This window comes from Perna viridis, chromosome 1 (genome assembly GCF_037379345.1).
Source record: "Perna viridis isolate PV_CMFRI_1.1 ecotype Kerala chromosome 1, ASM3737934v1, whole genome shotgun sequence".
Lineage (NCBI taxonomy): Eukaryota > Metazoa > Mollusca > Bivalvia > Mytilida > Mytilidae > Perna > Perna viridis.
The window spans coordinates 24,295,304-24,316,321 of NC_142445.1; the positions used below are offsets into that span (position 1 = coordinate 24,295,304).

General features: G+C 33.1%; 1 protein-coding gene across 6 annotated transcripts; it reads left to right on the plus strand.

Annotated features, from left to right (window-relative positions):
* The first annotated feature begins 8,751 nt into the window (after positions 1–8,751).
* LOC148627889 (uncharacterized) lies at positions 8,752–20,274 on the plus strand. 6 transcript variants are annotated; one of them, XM_088581161.1, is made up of 7 exons: positions 8,752–8,953; positions 9,444–9,529; positions 10,448–10,477; positions 12,489–12,826; positions 15,002–15,114; positions 18,222–18,468; positions 19,863–20,274. In XM_088581161.1, the coding sequence occupies exons 4-7, from the start codon at positions 12,541–12,543 to the stop codon at positions 20,153–20,155; spliced, it is 939 nt and encodes a 312-aa protein (XP_088437287.1). In that variant the 5' UTR covers positions 8,752–8,953; positions 9,444–9,529; positions 10,448–10,477; positions 12,489–12,540; the 3' UTR covers positions 20,156–20,274. The 6 variants fall into 6 exon arrangements, with proteins under 6 accessions (XP_088437287.1, XP_088437269.1, XP_088437253.1 ...); XM_088581127.1 differs by having other exon boundaries at positions 8,756–8,953; positions 14,816–15,114; XM_088581137.1 differs by lacking the exon at positions 10,448–10,477 and having other exon boundaries at positions 8,756–8,953; positions 14,816–15,114.
* The last annotated feature ends 744 nt before the right edge of the window (positions 20,275–21,018 follow it).

Genomic DNA, 21,018 nt, shown 5'->3' on the forward strand with positions numbered 1-21,018 from the left:
AATTGACATAAAGCTTTTTATCTCTGTCAAAGTTCTTTGGGGTAGACGCGATGTATCAAATCCCCAAAATTTGGATTGTTTAAAGATAATACGTCATCCATATAGCGAAAACTGAGATTAAAGGATCTAGCTTAACGGTATTCTTTCTTTCGGATCAGATCAGCTAAAACGTCAGCCTCATACGAGTGAAGGAAAAGGTCAACAAGAAGAGGAGCACAATTTGTTCCCGTTGGAATACGACCGTTTGTTGAAAAACGCGTCCAACACACTGGACAAATACGTTGTCGATTAAAAATTCCAACATTTAGTAAACATCTTCTTCTGTATATTTGGCGGATGATTTTGAATTATTTCTTACAAGGTATGAGGAATCTCTACCAAGAGCTATATATTTGTATCTAGGTGTAACCTCTTTTTGAAAAACAACGACGTATAATATTTTAAGTCGGAATTTTAATTGAGTATGGGGAATAAAAGCATACAGTGTTGAAAAATCATAGGTTTTAAGGCTATTATATTCTGATAATAGTCTTTAACTGATTGACTCAGATCTTTCGAATTTTTCAGGGTCCACATTGAATTAATACCACTACAGAAATAACAAGTGTTGTGGTAGGACTGCAGACCCTCTTTGACAGCTGTGAGTATAGAAGTTTAAAGTTTTTAAAGAGGTTTGTTGGTACATTTTGCGGATCCAGCTGTGTAACGTTTGTATGGACTCTTGTGGAATTTAGGAATCCAGTCCATAGATGGTAAATCGCAATCATCGTCCTTGGTAGAGATACCGAAAGAGGATAGCACAGATTAATGGTTTTCCACAATCTCTTCTTTGGAGAGTGTGGTAGCAGTAAAGGTCTTATCACTGCTATTATTTTCACGTCTACCTCTGATAATTAACATTGGATGTAAAACGTTTTGCAGACAAAACCAATCTTGGTTTTGGTTTTGTCTGCTGGTACGACAACATATTTGTCATATATAGTAGAAACTGTTTTTGCTACATCGGGGTCTTTGAAAACTGATGTAGCATTGGCATTCATTGACCTACTTAAAAGTTTCATTCGTTTCAAAATTAAAGACCTAAACGCTACCATTAAACTATATTACTTTAACAAAAGTAGAACAATCTACACACATCATAGGAATCCGTGTTGCTCGTTTGCTTTTGTTTCTTTGTATGTATTATGTTAGTTCTTTGTTGTGTATGTCTGTTTTCCATGTCTGGTTTTTGATTACATTCTTTTGATTACCGCTAGAACCTTGGTTCCCCTGATTACTCTCTGATCAACAACATACTATAACACCCGCTGTATGTGTACCCACATTTGGTTGTACTGTTGTGTTTTGTTTGATTTTTTTTCCGTTTTGTGTTTTCTTTATCTTTTTTGTCACATCTGCATTTAACATACTACGAAATGAAGATCCGCTTCCTATCGGGAGTGTGCCAAAGGAACACGTACTGTCGTGTACTTTCAGCCAATTTGTTCCGCGCGCGACTTAAATGTTGACTTTATGAGCAACTCGGCGGGTGTTTCTAGAAAAGCAGAGGACGCTTACCCTACCGGTGCACCTGGTCCATGATCCCAGTTTTTAGTGGAGTCCGAGTTGCTCATTTGCTTTTGTTACTTTGTATGTATGATTTTAGTTACTTTATGTTCTTTGTTGTGTATGTCTGTTTTCCATGTCGGGTCTTTGTCCCTGGATTACATTCTTTTGAACCTTGGTTCCCTTGATTACTCTTTAAATCTTAATGCGTTCTTGGCACGAGTGGTCATATTATGGTTATTCACGATAACCAAGTGATTATCCTATCTATTATATAGATTTCTTCCATTATTCATTGTTATTTTCAACATGAATTTAAACTTTAGGAATGGCGTATTGATATTCGTGTTGTGACGTTTTGGCGGGAAAAAGCGCGAGAGTGAAATTACCGAATTAATTTCAGTGTGAATCATCCAAAAGAATTACACTTGGAACATTCAATAAATCACTGCTCTCTGTATAATGATATCTAAATAATGATTTAAGGCCTAAAAATCTTATTTTTCTCGACCGCATAATAGATAAAAAAACAATCCAGGTTTGATACTTTATAAGTTATGTCTAGCCTTTCTTGTAAGCCTTCGGAGATGATTTGGTGATGACATTGAACACAAAGTATTTAGATCAATTTCATCTGAAGTTGTTTCTATTTTCTATTAGCATAATAATGACTCGACCTTTGACTCAGACAGGTGGTATGGAAGAATATGAGTCGCAATTCCTTTTTAACCACTCTCTGATTTTTATAGATCTTTTAGTGATTAGTTTTTAAACAATTCTATTTTGAATTTTTTATTCGAGTTTCTTCGAGATTTTTCTTGCCACTTCATGGTATATTTTAATTATTCGTATGGGTGGTAGGATGCTTTATTTCTCGGCTTGATACATGTAGTTTTTCTTAAACTTTATAAAAAAGACAATGAGATAGTTAGATTGTGACCAATTATTTTGATATCGATATTAGTGAGTTTCGAATTAACTTTAGTGTAACATTAAATTAGCTTAAAACTTAGATGCATGATTGGGACTACATTTTTTGTAACAACAATTCCTCCTAAACCATGGTTTGTATGCATATTTTAGTGGATAATGTTTTAGTTAATATAATGAGAACAGGATATGGTGAGTATATCAAAAGGTACAACAACCCCACCGTGAAGAAAGATTTCAACTCGAGGGAAACCCATGCGTCTTCAAAGAATGACACAAGAAACCGTCACACCAAAGAGCTACCTAATTATAAAAAGTCCTGCGCTGTACAATATGTCTGCGTAGTTACGGCAAGCTCTGGCATAATGTATGGGTTAAAAAGAGGATCGAAAGATCTAATTTAAAAACATTTTTGGGGAGAAGAAAGAGGAATAAATGACCTCCTGAATGAACAATATGACAACATGTTTATTTCGGGGTTTTTTTTGCCATTGTCACCGAGAGTACTTCATTAAATGGTTCAGGGGGGTACAATTCTATGTCCTACTTATCATTTCTTCACAAAATATATTTAACTATCTCAGTAAATTTTTGTCAATTTGAATAACTTAAAATGGGCTAAATGCCAAGAATATATATAAACATCTTTGTATTTTTGTTAGCAGGTATGTAATTCTACACAATGTTAAACAAGCCGGTAAATAAAATTTGAGAAGGATTCAACTATAAAAAAAACTGATCTGGACAAGAGATATTTATCAAATCTGATTAATTTTAAGCGATAATAATTTTTATGCTCAACACAACAAGTTCTGACTTCGTATCTCGAACTCTCTATAGATGCATATTATTTTTTTTTATTACTTCAGTAAATATACAAAACCAAAATGGCTTCATTGTAACAACAATATTGTCTTAATTTTTTTTCGATGAGGAGAACTCACAGGAAATTGAACACAACGTTCTCAAATGGATACTAAAGATATTTTTTTACCGGGCAACCCGTCCACTTTCGGGTCTATTGTTAAATAGACTATTTTGTAAATTATCGGAAGTAATTTATTTTATATCGGGTTACATATTTATTTGTCATTCATTTTTATTATCATTTTCGTTTTCCCTACACAAAGACTAGACCAACAAATAAAACACGACGAACATAAGAAAATTGCCAGAGAATACACGTTCACACATAAATCAAAAAGTTCAAGTTCACGAAAATGAGAGCTAGTGTTTGGTCAGTACTCAAAAAAAAAATTTTACATTAAAAGTCATCTACTGCATTTGGATGGGCGCTAAAAATAGAATGCTCTTTTTTTTCGTAAATTTACGATTATAGATAGAATCAGCTAATTTATCAAATACTCATTTTTCAGAAGTTTTAGTGGCTTATACTTACATTATAAACTTTTGTGAGGTTAATTCCCTGATTCTCATTCAGGACCAATAATACAATATTATGCCAGTCAACATTTGAACATCTTTCAAACTTGCATTTATTGTTGATTGATTATGTTTTGATAGCAATGCCTTAATATTATTTACACAATTAACTATTTTAGTCAATAAGAATTTTGTTTTTTCAATGTGATCAGGTAGGTTTGAAGGTGAAAACGAAACAAGCTGAAAAAAAACCAGAGGTAAAAAATTCCTGACTTGGGACAGGTGCAATAAATGCGATGAGGTTAAAGAACTTCATCATAGTGATGAAGTGATCATAACCCCTCCTTTTAAAGTCTGGCCATTATGCAAAAACGAAACTACACAATTAGCATTTCTTAAACAAAGTTCAAAAAGGTCTGAGTCCCTTGTTGCAACAGAATACAAGAGGCTCTAATGAGTCTGACTTGCTCAACTGGTTTAATTTTACCTTTCAAGGGTAATAAATTTAACAAGTTGTCCAACAATTTTGACTCATAAGGATCATTTAAGCAACTGAAAGTTTCTTTCTATCTATCATGTTTTTTTAAGATATTGGCTGAAAACTAAAAAAAGATTTTTATCACATTTCAAGGGCAATAACTCTTACAAGGAGTCGTTTGACAACTTTGAATACTTTTCTAGACCATATAATGAGGATTATTTCAGCAATTGAAAGAATTTGGACAAACCTAACGGTTTTGGAAATATATGCGAAAAACTACTGTCTGACCCATATGTTTTATTTTTAGTAACAACGGCCATGTTTTTTGACAAATAAAAAAAATCTCTACATCAGTTATATGCAGGACACCCCATATCATAAGATTTTTCAAAGAAATACATTTGAAAATAGCAAGAAAAACGTTGAAAAAGGGCTGTAACTCCAACATGGCCTATCAGATTAACACGAAAAGTTGTCCGCCGGTACATTTCATCATGCTAAACACTTTTACCCATTTCAAAATTGGGCTAAATCTAACAGTTTTGGCGATATATGCGAAAAAGTTGAAAAATTGAAGTTTGTTTTTGCTTCTGTTCTCCGTCTTTTAGGAAATTAAGAAATAGGTGTTGTATACAAAGTAAGCCAATGTTACCTTTGATTTTTGATTTCTTTTATACTTTTTCTATCTTCAATATGAGTAGGAGAAGATTTTTAGTATCAGTATTGCCCAGGTAAAATAATGAGTAAACACATTCCATCTGGAGGATATTCAAATTTCTAAATATTATCAAAGCGAAACATTGGCACAAACAATTTAGTTGAAGTTATTTGCACCATTTTTTCGTGAAACAGTTTCTTTTCATGGTGGAAGGTAAAGGAAGATATTTTGTCTCAAATCCCTGAACTTTTTTTACTATTCAGCAGATAAATAGATATTTGTGAAATATAATTTCATCCGTGTACATCGTCCCTATATATTTATAATAATTAACTTTGATTGCTTTGGTTGTTTGAAGAAAAGTGAGTTAAAATATTAACGGCTTTATAGTGATATTATTCAACTAAGTTTTTTTTTAAAGAACTCAAGTTAACACACCTTTGAGGGAGAGAGAAAATAAGAAAAAAATTCGCTCAGTTGGTAAGTCATTCAAGATGTATAATAGACATGTTTATCGTCATTTATGATCGTTTTACTTATGATTTGACTATTAGTAAAACTCTATTATTATAAAAATGTCAGCGTTTTATAAATAAAATTGAAAGCCGATATATTAATTTAAAAAAAACCTTTATATTTTGAGGGTCAAATGCTTTGTACATCGTTATGAATACGATTTTTAATACTTCAATGTGAGCTGTCATTCTGATTGTGAATACATGTTAAAAATATTAAAAATTTGAAAAGAAATAAATTTTGCACCAAAGAACATCAGGTTTCTTTAACTTAAAAGTAATCCAGTGTGTAAATATGCACTGCAAATTTCAGTGCAGAAAATCGTCAAACGCATGTAACAAACCAACGCAAAACAGATAATGGTTACTGTCATGCAAAATCCAATTCTACAAGCCCTGAAAGTCAAATGGTGGTAAGATACAAATTCAAATTTCCTATCACTTGAACGGTTTGAAATCAAGACATCACTTTTACAAATTTTAAATCTCAAATGCAGAATAAAAAGATATTTCGGTCATTCCTTTCAGCCTGTGTTTTGTTTCCAAGTGTTCAATTGGGAAAAATATAAATAATTTCATATCACCTGCTTCACTTGAAATTATTACCTTGTTGTTAAGTAATTATTCCAGATAAATGTTCCACAAGTGTGGGAAGGGGAAAAAGGGAAAATGATATAGGAACAATACTTTTGCGTGAACAAGCCAGTATTAATGCAAGGTAAGTACAATTATAGTTCCATTCTAACAAGAGTAAACTGCAAATCTAAAAAATATGCACACATTACTTGGTCTCCTTTTTTACAGCAATATTACGTACGTATAATATATCTCGTTGACTTAGTATTACGTACGCATAATATGCATATCGTGGACTAAGTATTACGTACTAATAATATGTATCAAGGACTAAGTATTACATACGTATAATATATCTCGTGCACTAAGTATTGCTTGCATATAATATGCTATATATAATATGTCTTGTGGACTAGCTATAATTACATAAACATAAAATGTATCGTGGACTTAGTATTACGGACGCATAATATGTTCCGTGGGCCATAAGTATAACGTTCTCATAATATGTCTCGTGAACTAAGTATATTTACAATAAAAAGGTCGGGTCAACAAAAAGAATTGCGCTAAAAATATATCCATGTCTTTAAAATATGACCAACTAAGGTGATAGAAATGTGAACTGCTTATACAAGTTATTTTACCTGTATGACATATGATTGCTACTGAACTTATGCACGAATAAAAACTTTAGTACCTAATGAGACATTCATCTAATTGTGTAAATTGTTTTAACTGCAAATACATATAACTTTTAGTGTTGTTGGTTTTTTACTACATATGATTAAATGATCAGTGATTCTGTCTCCGCCATTCTTATCTCCTTCAATACATTGCTCTATATTTTACAAATCTGACAAAACAATAAACTTGCCACTCTCGGCATGAATCGGCTGAATTTTCTTGTGACTTAACACATCTGTACAATATTTTAAATTATATAATTATCAGGATATAAGCGTCACAGACATGAACCTTCTTATATCCATACTTCAAAGTATGTGCTAGTCTCTGTAGAACTGGCTGTTGTCGTTATCTGGTTGGTGAATCACCAAAAATTGGGGAAAAAAAGGGATATTGCCACAGATGAAGGAAAGTTTACAAAACGGTATGAAAAGTCATAGCGGATTCCTTTACATCGACCTCTAAGTGTAGGTCAAGATATGTTGCTTACTTTACAGTGTCTGTAGTATCCTTTATCTCAAGTTCTTTGAATTTGATGCGATGTATAAAATACACGAAACTAGGATTGTTTAGATATAATACGTCATCTATATAGCGGAAACGCCGAATCTGGCTTAACAATGTTCGTTCTTTTGGATCAGATCAGCTTAAAACTCATCCTCATAAGAGTGAAGGAATAGGTCAGCCATAAGGGAGCACGATTTGTTCTCACTGGAATGACGATCTTTGTTGAAAAAGCGTCCAACACACGTGACAAATATGTTGTCGATCGAAATTGCAGCATTTCGGAAGTATCTACTTCGATATATCTGGAAGATGATCTGGAATCGTTTTTTCAAAGTATGAGAAATCTCTGCGAAGTATTAAGCATCTGTATCTAGATGTGCCGACCTTACTGGAGTAACCACGATGTATATTGTTTTTGACTCGGGATTTTAACTGAATGAGTATTGGGAATAGTATAAACGCGGTTGAAAAATAATAGGTCTTGATGCTATTGTATTATGATGATAATCTTTTATAGAGGGTTTCTAGAAGATATTTCGAATTTTTCAGGATACACATAGAACTAATACCACCACGGAAGTAAAACATTTCGTAGACTATCGATTCAAGACTTTGACAGCTGTGTGTATAAAAATTAAAGAGAAAATTGAAAGAGGGTTGGTGGTACATTTAACAGATCCAACTATGAGTTGTTTATTTTGATGTTTGTGTATTTTGGAATCCAAAACATAGATAATAGATAACAGTCATCATCTTTGGTGGAGAGACCGAAACATTTAAAGGATAGCATGGATATATGGTTTTGCACCATCAATTCTGTGGAGAGTGTGGTAGTAGTATATGTCTTATAACTTCTTTTTTCTACGTGAACCTTTGATAATAAGCATTGGTTGAAATGCGTCTTGCAGACAAAAGCAATTTTGTTTTGAGCTTTGTCTGCTGGTACGACAACATATTTGCCATAATATATTGAAATACAAAAAATATTTTATACTGTAAATGATAAGTAAAATGATATAAATCTGAAATCTGAAATATAGAATTTCCGCTAGATTCTTGGTTTTCTTGATTATACTTTTTCATAAAGAAAGGGATAATGTATAGTGAATTGGGTATGATATTTAGTGTTAACTGAAGCTTTCACCATATTCAGAAAATTCATTACCAATCTATTCATAAAAGAACTTGTTTACTAGCTTTTAAAAAAGTCCACTGACTTTCTTTACTTTGGTATCATGAAAAGATATGTTTAAAAAATGTCAAGGATAATGACACCAGTACAGAAACCATAAAACGTTGTCTGATGCATTCTAGGCCAATAGGTTACTGTGAGAAAAAATACGAGATTTTGCTTTACAAAAGAGCCAAAAACAAAATCTCGATTTAATTTTATGGTTAGATGCATTTATTATTGATTGTACAATGTAGGTACGACGGAGCTGTAAAACCAAATAACAGGTACGTTTTTCGTCTATTTACAAAGAAAATAATGGACCTCAATTAAATTGTCAAGGAAGACTTCCTCGAATCTTTTATGACTTACAGTTTCGTATAAAAACCTATTCAACGTGTTGTCAATATTATAGCCATGCGTTTTGCACCAGTGGAAGTTACCTGCTCTTGCATCTTGTCTCTGTAAACTACGTACACATTAAGGGGAAATTCTCAATTCAGGTAGGAGAGGCACTAATTGATATTCATCTTTTTTTGTTTTTGTTTATTTGTTTGTTTTTGTTTTTTTAATTATTATTAAATTATTAATTCAAAACTTCGCCGGAAAAGAACTCTGATCTATTATTTGTATCATTATAATTGTATTTTGATTATAATTTCTATAATATTTTGCGATTTATTTTCTTTAGTTTAACTGGAAATTAATCAAAACGCATTTAGTGCAATTAACTAACTTACTTAAAGGCTTAGGGTTTTGAATATAAACAAAATTGCCCAACATTGTACAGCAGTATTATATGACAACGGAACGATGTTAGTTATCTCTTTTTTTTTTTTTTTTTTTTTTATTTGGATTTTTCGATAATTTTTAATGAAAACACAACTTGTAAAGAATTCTTAAAATAACTATTATTAAACTCGACGGTAAGATTAAAATGATGCAACTGGTTGCATTTCCTATATTTTAAAAATGATTTCAAAATCATTCCAGAAAATGATGATAGGAAAGAAAACAATCTGTAAAGGATAGAGAACAATAAACCTATAATTTCGAGCGGCACTGAAAACTTAAAACCGGTGAGTTTGGAGAGCAGTTTAAAAAATATGGACTGGCCTCATTAGCCTTATCCGGCTTTTCCATCGCCAAATGCGGGAATGACCTGGCCCAGGTATTGTTATAGCCTGGCTTGGTCTGAACATCATGATTAGCCTTGCCTTTTCCATAATGAAAACGTTGATTACTCTTTTTTTCTAATATGAATAAAGTGATTGCTCCTAAATGGGATTGAATTACACGCATGTCCAAAATCATATGTTATTGGTTATCTATAAATATTAGTATACTATTACAGTAAATTCAAGGGAAAATAAAAATAATCTATGTTGTGAAGTGGCTCAAGTTAAACGACGTCAATAAGAATAAAGAATTTATGAACGATAGCCACGTTTAAAAGGTAAAAAAGAACCAAATATAAATGAAATATGAATGATACGTAAATAAATGATAAATGTGAACCCAAATTTAATCAATTTTGAAGGGCACCTTGTAGTAGGGATTGACAGTTTTATCGTCAGTACTTTTTTGCCCCTGACGAAGGCCGTAAGGCTGAAATTTTGGGCTTACATTTAACATTTTTTTACGTTTAATTCGTATCTTATTTGTATTTAGTTCTTTTTTACCTTTTTAACGTGACTATCTTTCACTCTGTTAAAATCCAGGAAAGTCAGCTTTGAATGACAAATACAATTAGATATTTTATGTTGAATGATCCTTATATATCTACATTAGAGCTATATTGAATAACAATTTGTTACTTTCGATAAGTTTCATGTGTTTTGGCTGTCAAGAAACAGAAATGACTATCTGGTAAACAATTCCTTATTATACACTTCAGTGCAACTAGTGGTAAAATATGTGAAAAATGTCAAGCTAATTTTACAAAACTGTCGTTGCAGATCGAATACACAATAGGTTTATCTTTTATTCTTTTTCAGGACAGAGTAGTTTGGTAGTAATATGCTAAGGTATTTCAGTATTTCTTCCGATCTATACTTTTTCCTTCGACAACATGAAAAGATATTAGGGAACCCATATCCCATGAATACCTGTATTTGATGAGACTGCAAAAATTCCGTTGCCAAAATGGTATGGTACCTTTCCCGTCCGTATAAACTTCATACAGAAAAGCAAAAATGAGCAGAAAATAGAAAGTCAGAAAAAGTACTGGCTAGACTTTGGTTTAAAAAACCAAGTGATCTAATTGAACAAATTCGTATGAGAAAATGTTTTTTAAAGAAAGTATTTTGTCTCTAGTTTTAACTTATAACACATTTTGGGTTAAATTTAACCAAAACTTTTAACAGTTATGATGATAACGCAATGGAACTTAAGCTTCGTTTCTATTTTTCTGTAGGTAAAATGTTTTTTTTATAGTTTGGTTTATTGATTTGGCGGTGTTTCAGTTCAATTAAAAACCTTTTTCGTTTTTTTGTTTTTGTTTTTGTTTTGGTTATTTTACAATTTTTCATCTTATCAAACTATGAACTGGCTTTCATTTGCAGAAACACCCCTCTTCTTGTTGACCGTAATGTTGTTCTTCTGTGATTAACCCTTGAAAAAAGTTACTTTACGTAACGGGTTTTTGTACATAAGATTACAATCGGTTAAGCGCCCGAGCATCAATATTTCAGCTATATTCAGGCAATGAACATGAAATGGATGATAACGTGAACATGAAATAATGATGATGAAATGAAAAAAAAAGGATGGGACACAAGAACAATAGGGTCGACAAATTTCGATTGCCACAAGATGAATGGGGGAATGGGTAGGGTCGGGCAATTTAGCCCCCTGTGACGGAGCCCAAAGGTTCCTACTCCTATCGAATACCACAGCAAGGTTCTCTATAGTGCGAGGAACGTGACATCTTTCCCAGCACCACGATGGTTTGCGGTCAGGTTTTCCGTTTTATAGCCTGACAACCCCAGCATGAAACATGCCAGGTACCCTATGTGTACCCCATTCCACCACCTGGGACACACATCCCAGTTGCTCTGTGGGCAAAGCGCCTAGCCCTCGGCTAGTTTTCTGAGCACTATTTAGTCGCCTTTTACGACAAGCTTAGCGCTGCTGCATGCCTATTCTTTTGACACCCGCACCTGCACGTGGCAAAGAGATCGATGGACAGGGAAAACTCATGACCAATCAAAACGACAAACACGATGACTTCTCATTCCGTATCGTACCGTGCCAGATATTGGATTTTAATGTTTTAAAATTAAAGTCATTACTACAGAAATTTCATAGTCTTATCATGAACTTGTGAATCGTAATGATTTATCCATCTTCACTATGAGAAACGATTTGTTCACCGAGTCATATTTTCCTCTCCTCTTTTGGCAATATCCTAATTGAAATTTTATGAGCACCGCGGCGGTGCCTCTACAGGAAAGCAGAGGACCCTTACCCAGAGAGTACATCAGTTCCATGCTTCTAGTTCTTGCTGGTGTCTGGCTTGCTCTATTGCTTTTGTTTCTTTGTACGTGATTATTTCATGTTCTTTGATGTAGGTGCTTATTTTCCTTGTCAGGTCGTCATCCATGGATTACATTTTTTGTTTGCCATTTGAATCTCGATTCATTTTATTTGCCTTTCATACGATTGCAAGCCAATTAATGGAAATCAATTGTGTTATTAATTTTTTTTGTTTTTATGTGATGTAAAATGCAGTGTTTTATCGAGTGTCTTCTGTTTATTTTATTACGATAATTCACATTGCGAAAAAAAATCTGTTGTTTCTCTCACATACTTTCTCTTTCCAAAACTCAAATAATAATCCGCCGATAACAAAAAATCATGTTGAAATTAGCATGAATTATGGCGAGAGAACATGTGAATAATGAATAAGATAATCTAATGATATCGTGAATAACCAAATTATAATAACCCTGCCAAGAACTCCTGAATTTATCAAAATTAAGTTGGATTAATTATCCGATTAGTCATTTAAACTTTTTATATCAATGTTTATTTCAGAAATCTTGCTGAGTTTTTACAGTGAGTTAACATCTCAGACGTTTTGTGAACAATGTCATCTCCACAAGTCAAAGATGAAAAAAACAGTCAAGTAACATCAACCATCAAATTTTTATTTGATTCTCTTATTGTGAAATCCCCCGTTACTGTAAAAGACATCGGTGTAGTAGGTAATCTGTGTTCCATACTTAATGAAAATCAGTGCTTCAAAACAAGGGGTACTACAATATCACGAAAAAATCCGTTAGATGATCTACAAACAATTAGAAAAGCGTTGAAAGAAAATCAGAAGACTTTGACTGTCTTGAAAACATGGATTGGATCTTTTAGACCAGCATGTAAGTTTCTATTTTGAAGCATTTAAGTTTGTTTAAAATGCATTTTGTTATTCTTTTGTCAAATTAAAAAAAAATAACAAAATAAATGACCAGACTAGTACAAAGCAGTGTTTGTCAGGTGTTTACACCTTGGAAAAGTGCACGAAATATCTGACATTAGACGCTTCACCAAAAACTATCAATCAATCACTAGGTGAAAAAAACATTTACAAATGAATTACTACAGTCTTTGTGATCCCGAGAATACAGACCCTTATATTACACAAGTGTCACACTATTGCATAATGTCTCAAATTTCTAATAAAATCCAGCTAGTTGCAGCCATGTTTATGGTGTTCGTGTTTAAGACAACAATTCATCTCATCCCATAGAAAGTTATTAAAATTAATATAAAATACCTAGACACTTCATCCTTTGGTAACAAAATGTTGGTTTTTTTTTACAACTATTTTCACTGAAGCAGGAATTCTCAAGATGTTTTTACATTTAGAATTGCTCTCGTGCACTCGGCAACTTTAAAATCATTTTCTGAGCCATCCATTGTCGAATTAAATAAATATTCACTCTATTTGACAAACAATCATATGAACATTACGTTTTGAAAGAAACTTTCAGTGTGGAAATTTTAAGTGCCACCCATATCATAGGATTTACTCGAATGTTTACACGGACAGGCATTTTTAATAAAGGTTAATAACAAAATTACCAAACTGATAAACTGTAAGCAATAATAAAAAGGATTAGTCAAAAAGAAGTCGATATAAGATTGGGCAATATCAAGGCAAAAACCGGAAAAGTTAAAAAAAAAAAAAACCGTAATTAATGATTATTAACATGTAAGGGATATTTGACTTGACTTTTAGTGAGCAACTCGACGGGTGTTTCTAGAAAAGCAGAAGCCGCATACCCTACCGCTGCACCGCGTCCTTGCTCCCAGTTTTTAGTGAAGTCCGAGACGCTAATTTCCTTTATTTCGTTGTGTGTATTATTTTGGTTATTTCATTATTTTTGTTGTGTTTGTTGGTTTACCATGTCTGATCTTTATCCCTAAATTACATTCTTTTGATTTCTGCCAGATCTAGAGTACCTTGATTACTTTTATATAATTTTCAAAATCGTCTCTTTTTTTATATATCAGTTGACTGCTGTTGTTGCACTCGAGTTCAATGACTGAAATGACGTAGAGGTAGCTGTATTTTTATTTAATTTCTAGTTATGATTAATACATGAACAAAGCCATTCTCCAAATTTAGGATTGTTTAGGTTGGGAACATCGAAAGTATATCGATGTTAAATTAAGGGATCTGGCCTCCTTAAGATTTCTCATATTTCACAAAATACGAAAGAAATTAAGATTAAGAAAAAAAAAACATATGCTGGGAGAGGTACACAATAAGTGCCGATAGTTAAAAACAAAAACATTTGTAAAAAATATTTTTTTTTCTATTTCAATGGTTTGCGAATGATTTCCTTTATACGGGTTTACAATTTATCGTGAGGTAAATTATCGTAGCAGTACAAAATGTTGAAATGTCCAAAGTTTTAATTTAGTTAACTTCTGCCAAGGGGAGAATTTGAGATTTATTCAGTAGTACTGGACTTTCTAAGAATGCTCATATTGTTGATATCATTACGCTGGTAAATATTTTTATAATACTTCTTTCTTCTTCACTGTAGACACAATCGTGGTCTGACGGACAGACAACTCTTTCGTTGAACAAATAGATGATTATACTATGTGCCACCTTTTTTGTGTAGTTTCATATGTACTGTCGGAATCTAAAGTATATAAATTCTAACGAGAGATTTTATTTAAAGATTTCATATTAGGAAATTGTAATGTAATAGGCGCAGTTGATAGGTTTTTTGTTTTGGTTGTTAGTCTATTCAAAGGTAAGGTTCAAATATTATATATTAAAAATAAATGGCTTATTATGTTTACCATAGTATTATATATACCATGAAACAAAATAAAACCTTTTATATCAGTGATGTCGAAAATCAGAGTTAGAGAAGATATTGAAGGAATAAAGGTGTTACAATCTCCAAAAAATGATCCGTGTAAAGTGAGCCATGATAAAGTCAGTGGTTTCCTAAGAACCCTTTATTGGAGACCAAATCCAGATTTTGAAAAAAATGCATCAAATTCGTCACTGATTAGAGCAGTCCACCTAGCTTGCAGGAACGAAGCCATTTCTTGTTTGGAAGAAGTGAAGACCTGGTCTTTATTGAAGGACAAGCTGAAAGAGTTCATGGTTGATTCTTTGTGCGACTTAAAGCCAACTATGGTAATAGTTTTTATTTACAAAAGTGAAAACAGACATTAGCATGACACAAGCTTACATAAAAAAGACCTGTTTTTGTTAGTAATATTATAGAGTTGACTCAATGAAAAACACAATTGATGCACTTAAATAATTGTATGCATTTGTTTATGATAAGGCATAATCGTCTGCAACAACAAACTCGTTTTTTCTGGATGCGGTGGTGGGGGGCTGTACATTTGTCATTATTAAAATCAACAAACATTCAATAAATTTAAAACCGACAACCAACATACAACAACAATAGACATTCAACCAACATTCAACCAACATTAAACCAATATATCAATCATTAAAGTGATGACGATTCAAATGTGTAACTGAGGACTAACTAACAGCAAAGTATAGTAAATCAAGCTGATGGGCGATTAAAATCTTCAGTGGAATTGCTGTTCATCAGCCTATATCTGATTACGCATAACATATTTTGGTACAATAATAGTATGACAACTGCTTCATGTTCCGCCACTGTAGATCTTACCTGAAAGAATAAATACAAAGCATAGAATAGTTCATAATAGACTGAGGGAGGGAGGGTTTTGTCATCCTGTCCTCCTCTCCTCTTGTAGGTTTTGTTTAGAATGAATGACCCATTATATTTAAATTTTATCTATAGTTGTGTACTTGAAACACAGGCTATTGTGTTGTGTTGACCTTTGACAAAAATATGTGGTCTTAAATGTTAATAGATAATGTGATGAAAAGAATCTGAACTAGCCTTTAATCGGCATTATCTGTTGTCGGAAGATGGTAGCCATGTTCATATGCGACAACTACCACGTGTATATGGAATTTACGCTGATGTAAAAACTGTCACCGGGGATAATGCAGGTGGTGAACAATCAATAACATTGCACGTGTGACAAAAACGTCATATGATAAATTAGAATTACTACACTATCATCATTAGGTTAATTGTATTTCTATGAGGAAACTGGATAGGAAAACTTTAGGTAAGGCAAAACATCATAGATTATTTCCGCTTAAAAAAATATTTACAAGCAGAAACACCAAGTTTATTTACGGATGTTGGTACCTGAGTACATCGCAGATTGATGTAGTCACAATACGCGTTACTTTCACAATATTTCCAAATGTGTACCCAAAAAAATTGTTCCGAATATATTCTGATATCATCGATTAAGTTGTTGAATAAATACCACACAGAACACGAAATACATCTCTTTAAAGATATGTTTGTTTGTTGGGGTTTAACGTCCGAGCAGCAATATTTCAGCTATATTCAGACGATGAACATGAAATTGATGATAAAATGAACATGAAATGATGATGAAATGAAAAAGGGATGGGACACAAGGACAATGGGGTCGACAAATTTTGATTGCCACTGTAAATAGGGAGAGGTGGGTAAAGTCGGGCAGTTTAGCCTCCTGTGGCGGAGCCCTATGGTTCCTACTCCGGGAGAATACTACAGTAGGGATCTTTAACGTGCGAGGAACGTGGAACCTTTCCCAACACGGTGCACCACTATGGTTTGCGGTCAGGTTTTCCATATTATAGCCTGACTACCCCAGCATGTAACACGCCAGGGGTACACCATTCCACCTCCTGGGGCACACATCCCAGTTGCTCTGTGGGCAAAGCGCCCTAGCCCCCGGCTAGGGTTCTGAGCACTATTTAGTCGCCTTTTACGACAAGCTTAGAGCTGCTGCAGGCCTATTCTTTTAACATCCGGACCTGCATGGGTCCAAATAAGTTCCCTGGTGCATTTTGAAGTTGGAGCGAGGCGGTTGAGGTAAATTCTTTACAGACGACCGGAAAGAATTGTATTTCATTAAACTGAGTTAAACGGAATCTAGATGATCCAAGTTTTATTTGTTAAGAAAATTTCTCATTTTTATTAACTTGTAACAGATATTACACACAATGCAGACATAATTTTTTGTAAGTTTAAACTGGTCTGCAGCTGGTATGTCAGTTTACTGCTGGTTGTTATTTGTTTGTATATTTATTTTGCGTATAGAGAGTTTCCTTATTTTTGTTTTAACAAAGGACTCAGACCTTTTTGATCTGATTTTTAGGTTTGATTGTGGTATATTTTTTCCTCAGTAACAAGATTTAATAACGATTTGTAACCACACCAAAGTACTTTAACCCCGTCTTTTTTATGTGCCTGTCTGACGTCAGGAATTTCTGGCCTGTGTGTTTTGTTTCGTTTTCACTTTCAGTTTACTTTACTTTTGCTGGAGTATATAGGGGTAACTATTTCGCTGTGCCTGTGTAAAATGTTGTTTTGGGGCTGCCGCCTCTCCTGTTGTGCGAGGATTTTCCCAGCATTCATTGAAGACCCCGTGAATGTCCTTGAGCTGACATTTTTCATACCTGTTACGCTGTTGCCTCTTTGACATAATCACCAATCCATTCTAATTATATTAGAATGAAACAATATAAACTCTAAATTTGGCAGTCATTTAAAACACTAGGTTAATTCTATTTGGCTCCGATCAACTTAATTGTGGGCTAAACATTCATATTTTTATGAGGGTACAAAACTTGATTCTAAAGAGTAAGAAATTTAACAACTGACTTCCGACCTATTTTTTTGGTGTATAATTTTTGAAGGTTTATCTTCACTATCATAAGTTGCAGTTGATATAGCCGTAATTTGTGAGTATGGTAAACAGGAGATGGACTTGCAAAAGAAACAACAAATGATTCCAGATTCTTTCAATCATGCCTTGTTGTTAAATTCTGTAATATTTTGTACTTATTTTTTAAGGACCAAAATATGTTTTAACTTAATGAAGGTCCAGGACTAAACTATTAACTCGAAGTATGGTCACGGCGCACTAGTAGGGTATGCATCTTTTGCGTTTCTAGGAAAATCCACCTAACTATAATTTTGATTTTAATGTAGGGAAACCTAGACACTGGTGAGTTTTGTAAGACATTCTATTTTTTTGTCTTTTTTCTTAAATCATGTTGCTAATTTTCCTGATAACACGGGCATACCACGATACATCAAATCCTCATATTATATGTTTCATAACAGAAGTACTAACAGAAGACAACTTTCATCTTTAAAATATTCTTCGTTTCCATTTATATAGATATTGGCGGAATGTGGAATTGACGTCCCTAACTGGGATGATTTTGTTAAAAATGAAGAGGTATTCAACACTTACCCAGCCTTATGCCTGCCTTTCTTAGCAAGAATGTTGGAAGTTAATATTGAAGTTCTTCAGTATCCAGATACAGAAATTGTTAATTTTTTTTGTGGCCAGTCTGACGAAGATGTTACAATCAAACTCTGTTCTTACGGAAACAAGTTCGCACACCTGGTTCCGATAAATTTGGGTAAATATGAATGCTATTTGAATGTTATTAGAAAAAAAGTCAAAATCATTCGAAACATTCATACAACTTATATGCACTTCAAAATTTGAAGATAGATCATTCAACCAATCAAAGCTTTAACTTATTAACATACATGAATTAACACCATCTGATACTTTTTATGCCTTATAACCATATGCAATACAATATTTTATCTTAGGCATCAAAAGGTATAATTCTAAGTTCTCTGATTTAAAGAAGGTAAGAAATCGTATCTCCGGAGGGTGACTGCATGAGGTTTCCTAATCTTGCATTTCTTGGGTTATGACTTGTTTTTCCTTTTATATACCCCGTTACAAAATGTGGGTATAAAATGATAGGGATGTCCGTCCGCCCTGCCTACTGTCCGTACTTCCTTCCGTTTCACAGACAGGGACGACCTATCTTTTATCAGTTACTCCCCCTACGTAAAACACTGAAAGGAATTTAATGAAACGTTTCAGAAGCTCTATTATACATATTCCCATTGTGCAGCTCCTATTTTAGACATTGATATTGAGCCGAATCAATTTGGAGGTCGTAAGATGCATGTTATGAATATAATAATAACGTTTCAAGATTGAGCATTGTTCTGTCTTTTTCAAGGTTCAATATTAGATTCACTTGTACGAATTCATAAAGCCCTGCTTTCCGCTATTTCCATGTTAGTACAAAACGTCTTAAAATATTGCTGTGATGTCACAAACGTCGCCTGCATTCCCTCTTCAATGGATGAGATATTAAAATCCTGCATGGTAAAAAAAATTACCTTAATCTCGTAATTTACAACGTTTACCTGTGGCAAATATTTGAGCCTAATCGTAACTCAGAAAGCGTTTTTATTCGTTATTTTTTATTTTGAAACCTTCATGAAATGACATAGTAATTGAAAAGCAAACCATTAAACTCACTTTTGCTGGTGAGTTGATAATCTCATTAATATCTGTTAAATTTGAGCTAGAAACATGCTGAATCAATTACGTCTTCAAAAGATAAACACACATGAATGAATTGCAGCTGAGAATTACTTCTTCAGACTTCTACTAGTAAAAGATCTTACTCCGTTAGTGGTGTGTAGAACTGATTTTAATAAAATAAAGGGAAATAACTCTGTAAAAATCAGCAAAGCGTTTTATTTTGTGACATTAAGATATCAAACTCAAAGCATCGTAATTATCAAAAATTTTGTTGATGAAGTTATTATGTGTTCATTGAAATTATTCCCATGAAACATGTGGTTACAATGTCTTGAAATTTATACATTTTGCTTCTTTTTTTTTTTTTGAAGTTAAAAATGTTTCAAAGAATTTAAACGACCCAAATAAATTTTAGAAAAGATAATATGTACCCCCTTAAGCGAACAGTATTTTTTACAGATAATGTAAATATGGAAGAGCAAAGAAGTCTAAAAGAAAAAATTACAAAACTGAAAGAAGAAATCAAATCTCTCAAAAAGCAATTGGAAGATAGAGACGACAAAACACAAAGAGAAAAAAGGAAACTAGAACTAGAGCTTGAAGAGAAAAAACAAGAACTAGAAAAGATAAAGCAGGAATTGAAGGAAGCCCAAGAAAAGAAGAGGCAGGAAATGAAAGAAATGGCTTTAGACCTCGTCGAAAAATTTTTTAACAAACACGTCAAAATGGAAGATGGATCTGATGAGTGCTAAATATAAAGTAGTATGAAGACTGTAACTGGAACTTTTGCAATTTGTTTTGTCCTGGTACCGACGTTAAAATTAATTATATTATCAAATACTTGAAATCAATAAAAATCTTAATGATTCCATTTTTTGATTTAGGTGGTTTGTACAGTAGGTACTTTGTTAATCAGCTGAACATATCTTCCCACACAAGACTCTTTTCATAGCTTACATTATAATATAGATAGCAGTGATTTATCGAATGTTCCCTATGAAATGAATTTCAATAGTTCACACGTGAAATAAATTCAGGTTGTGCTATCAGGCTTTCCCTTACCGAAACGTCATAAAAGAAATATTAATTTAAAATGCTTTTAGTGAAAAAAAATAATGTATAGGACGTTCTTTGTGGTCAAATTTTGGATATTCACACTTTCCCGTTATAGAATATTATAGTTATACATGACGTATTGTCTTCAAACAGTCATCAAACGCATCTACCTAAAAAAAAACTTGAGATAAAGGACTTTAAAAACACCAAAAAACAAAATGAAGTCAGCCCCGAATCTTGAACTAAAACTCAATTGGAAAAGGATAACCTAGATACAAATATGTAGTTCTCATACTCCGTAAAATAATTCCAAATCATCCTCTAGATAAACCAAAAAAGATGTTGTTTTTTTTTTTTTTAAATGCTGTAATTTTTTTTATCGACAGCATATTTGTCCAGCGTGGTACACCCGTTTTTCAACAAACGAAACAAATTGTGCCCCTCTACTTGCTGACCTATTCGTTTAATCTTGTGAGGCTGACTTTATAGCTGATCTGATAAACAAAAACAACGTTTCGCTAGATCCTTTAATCTCAGTTTCCGCTATATAGATGACGTG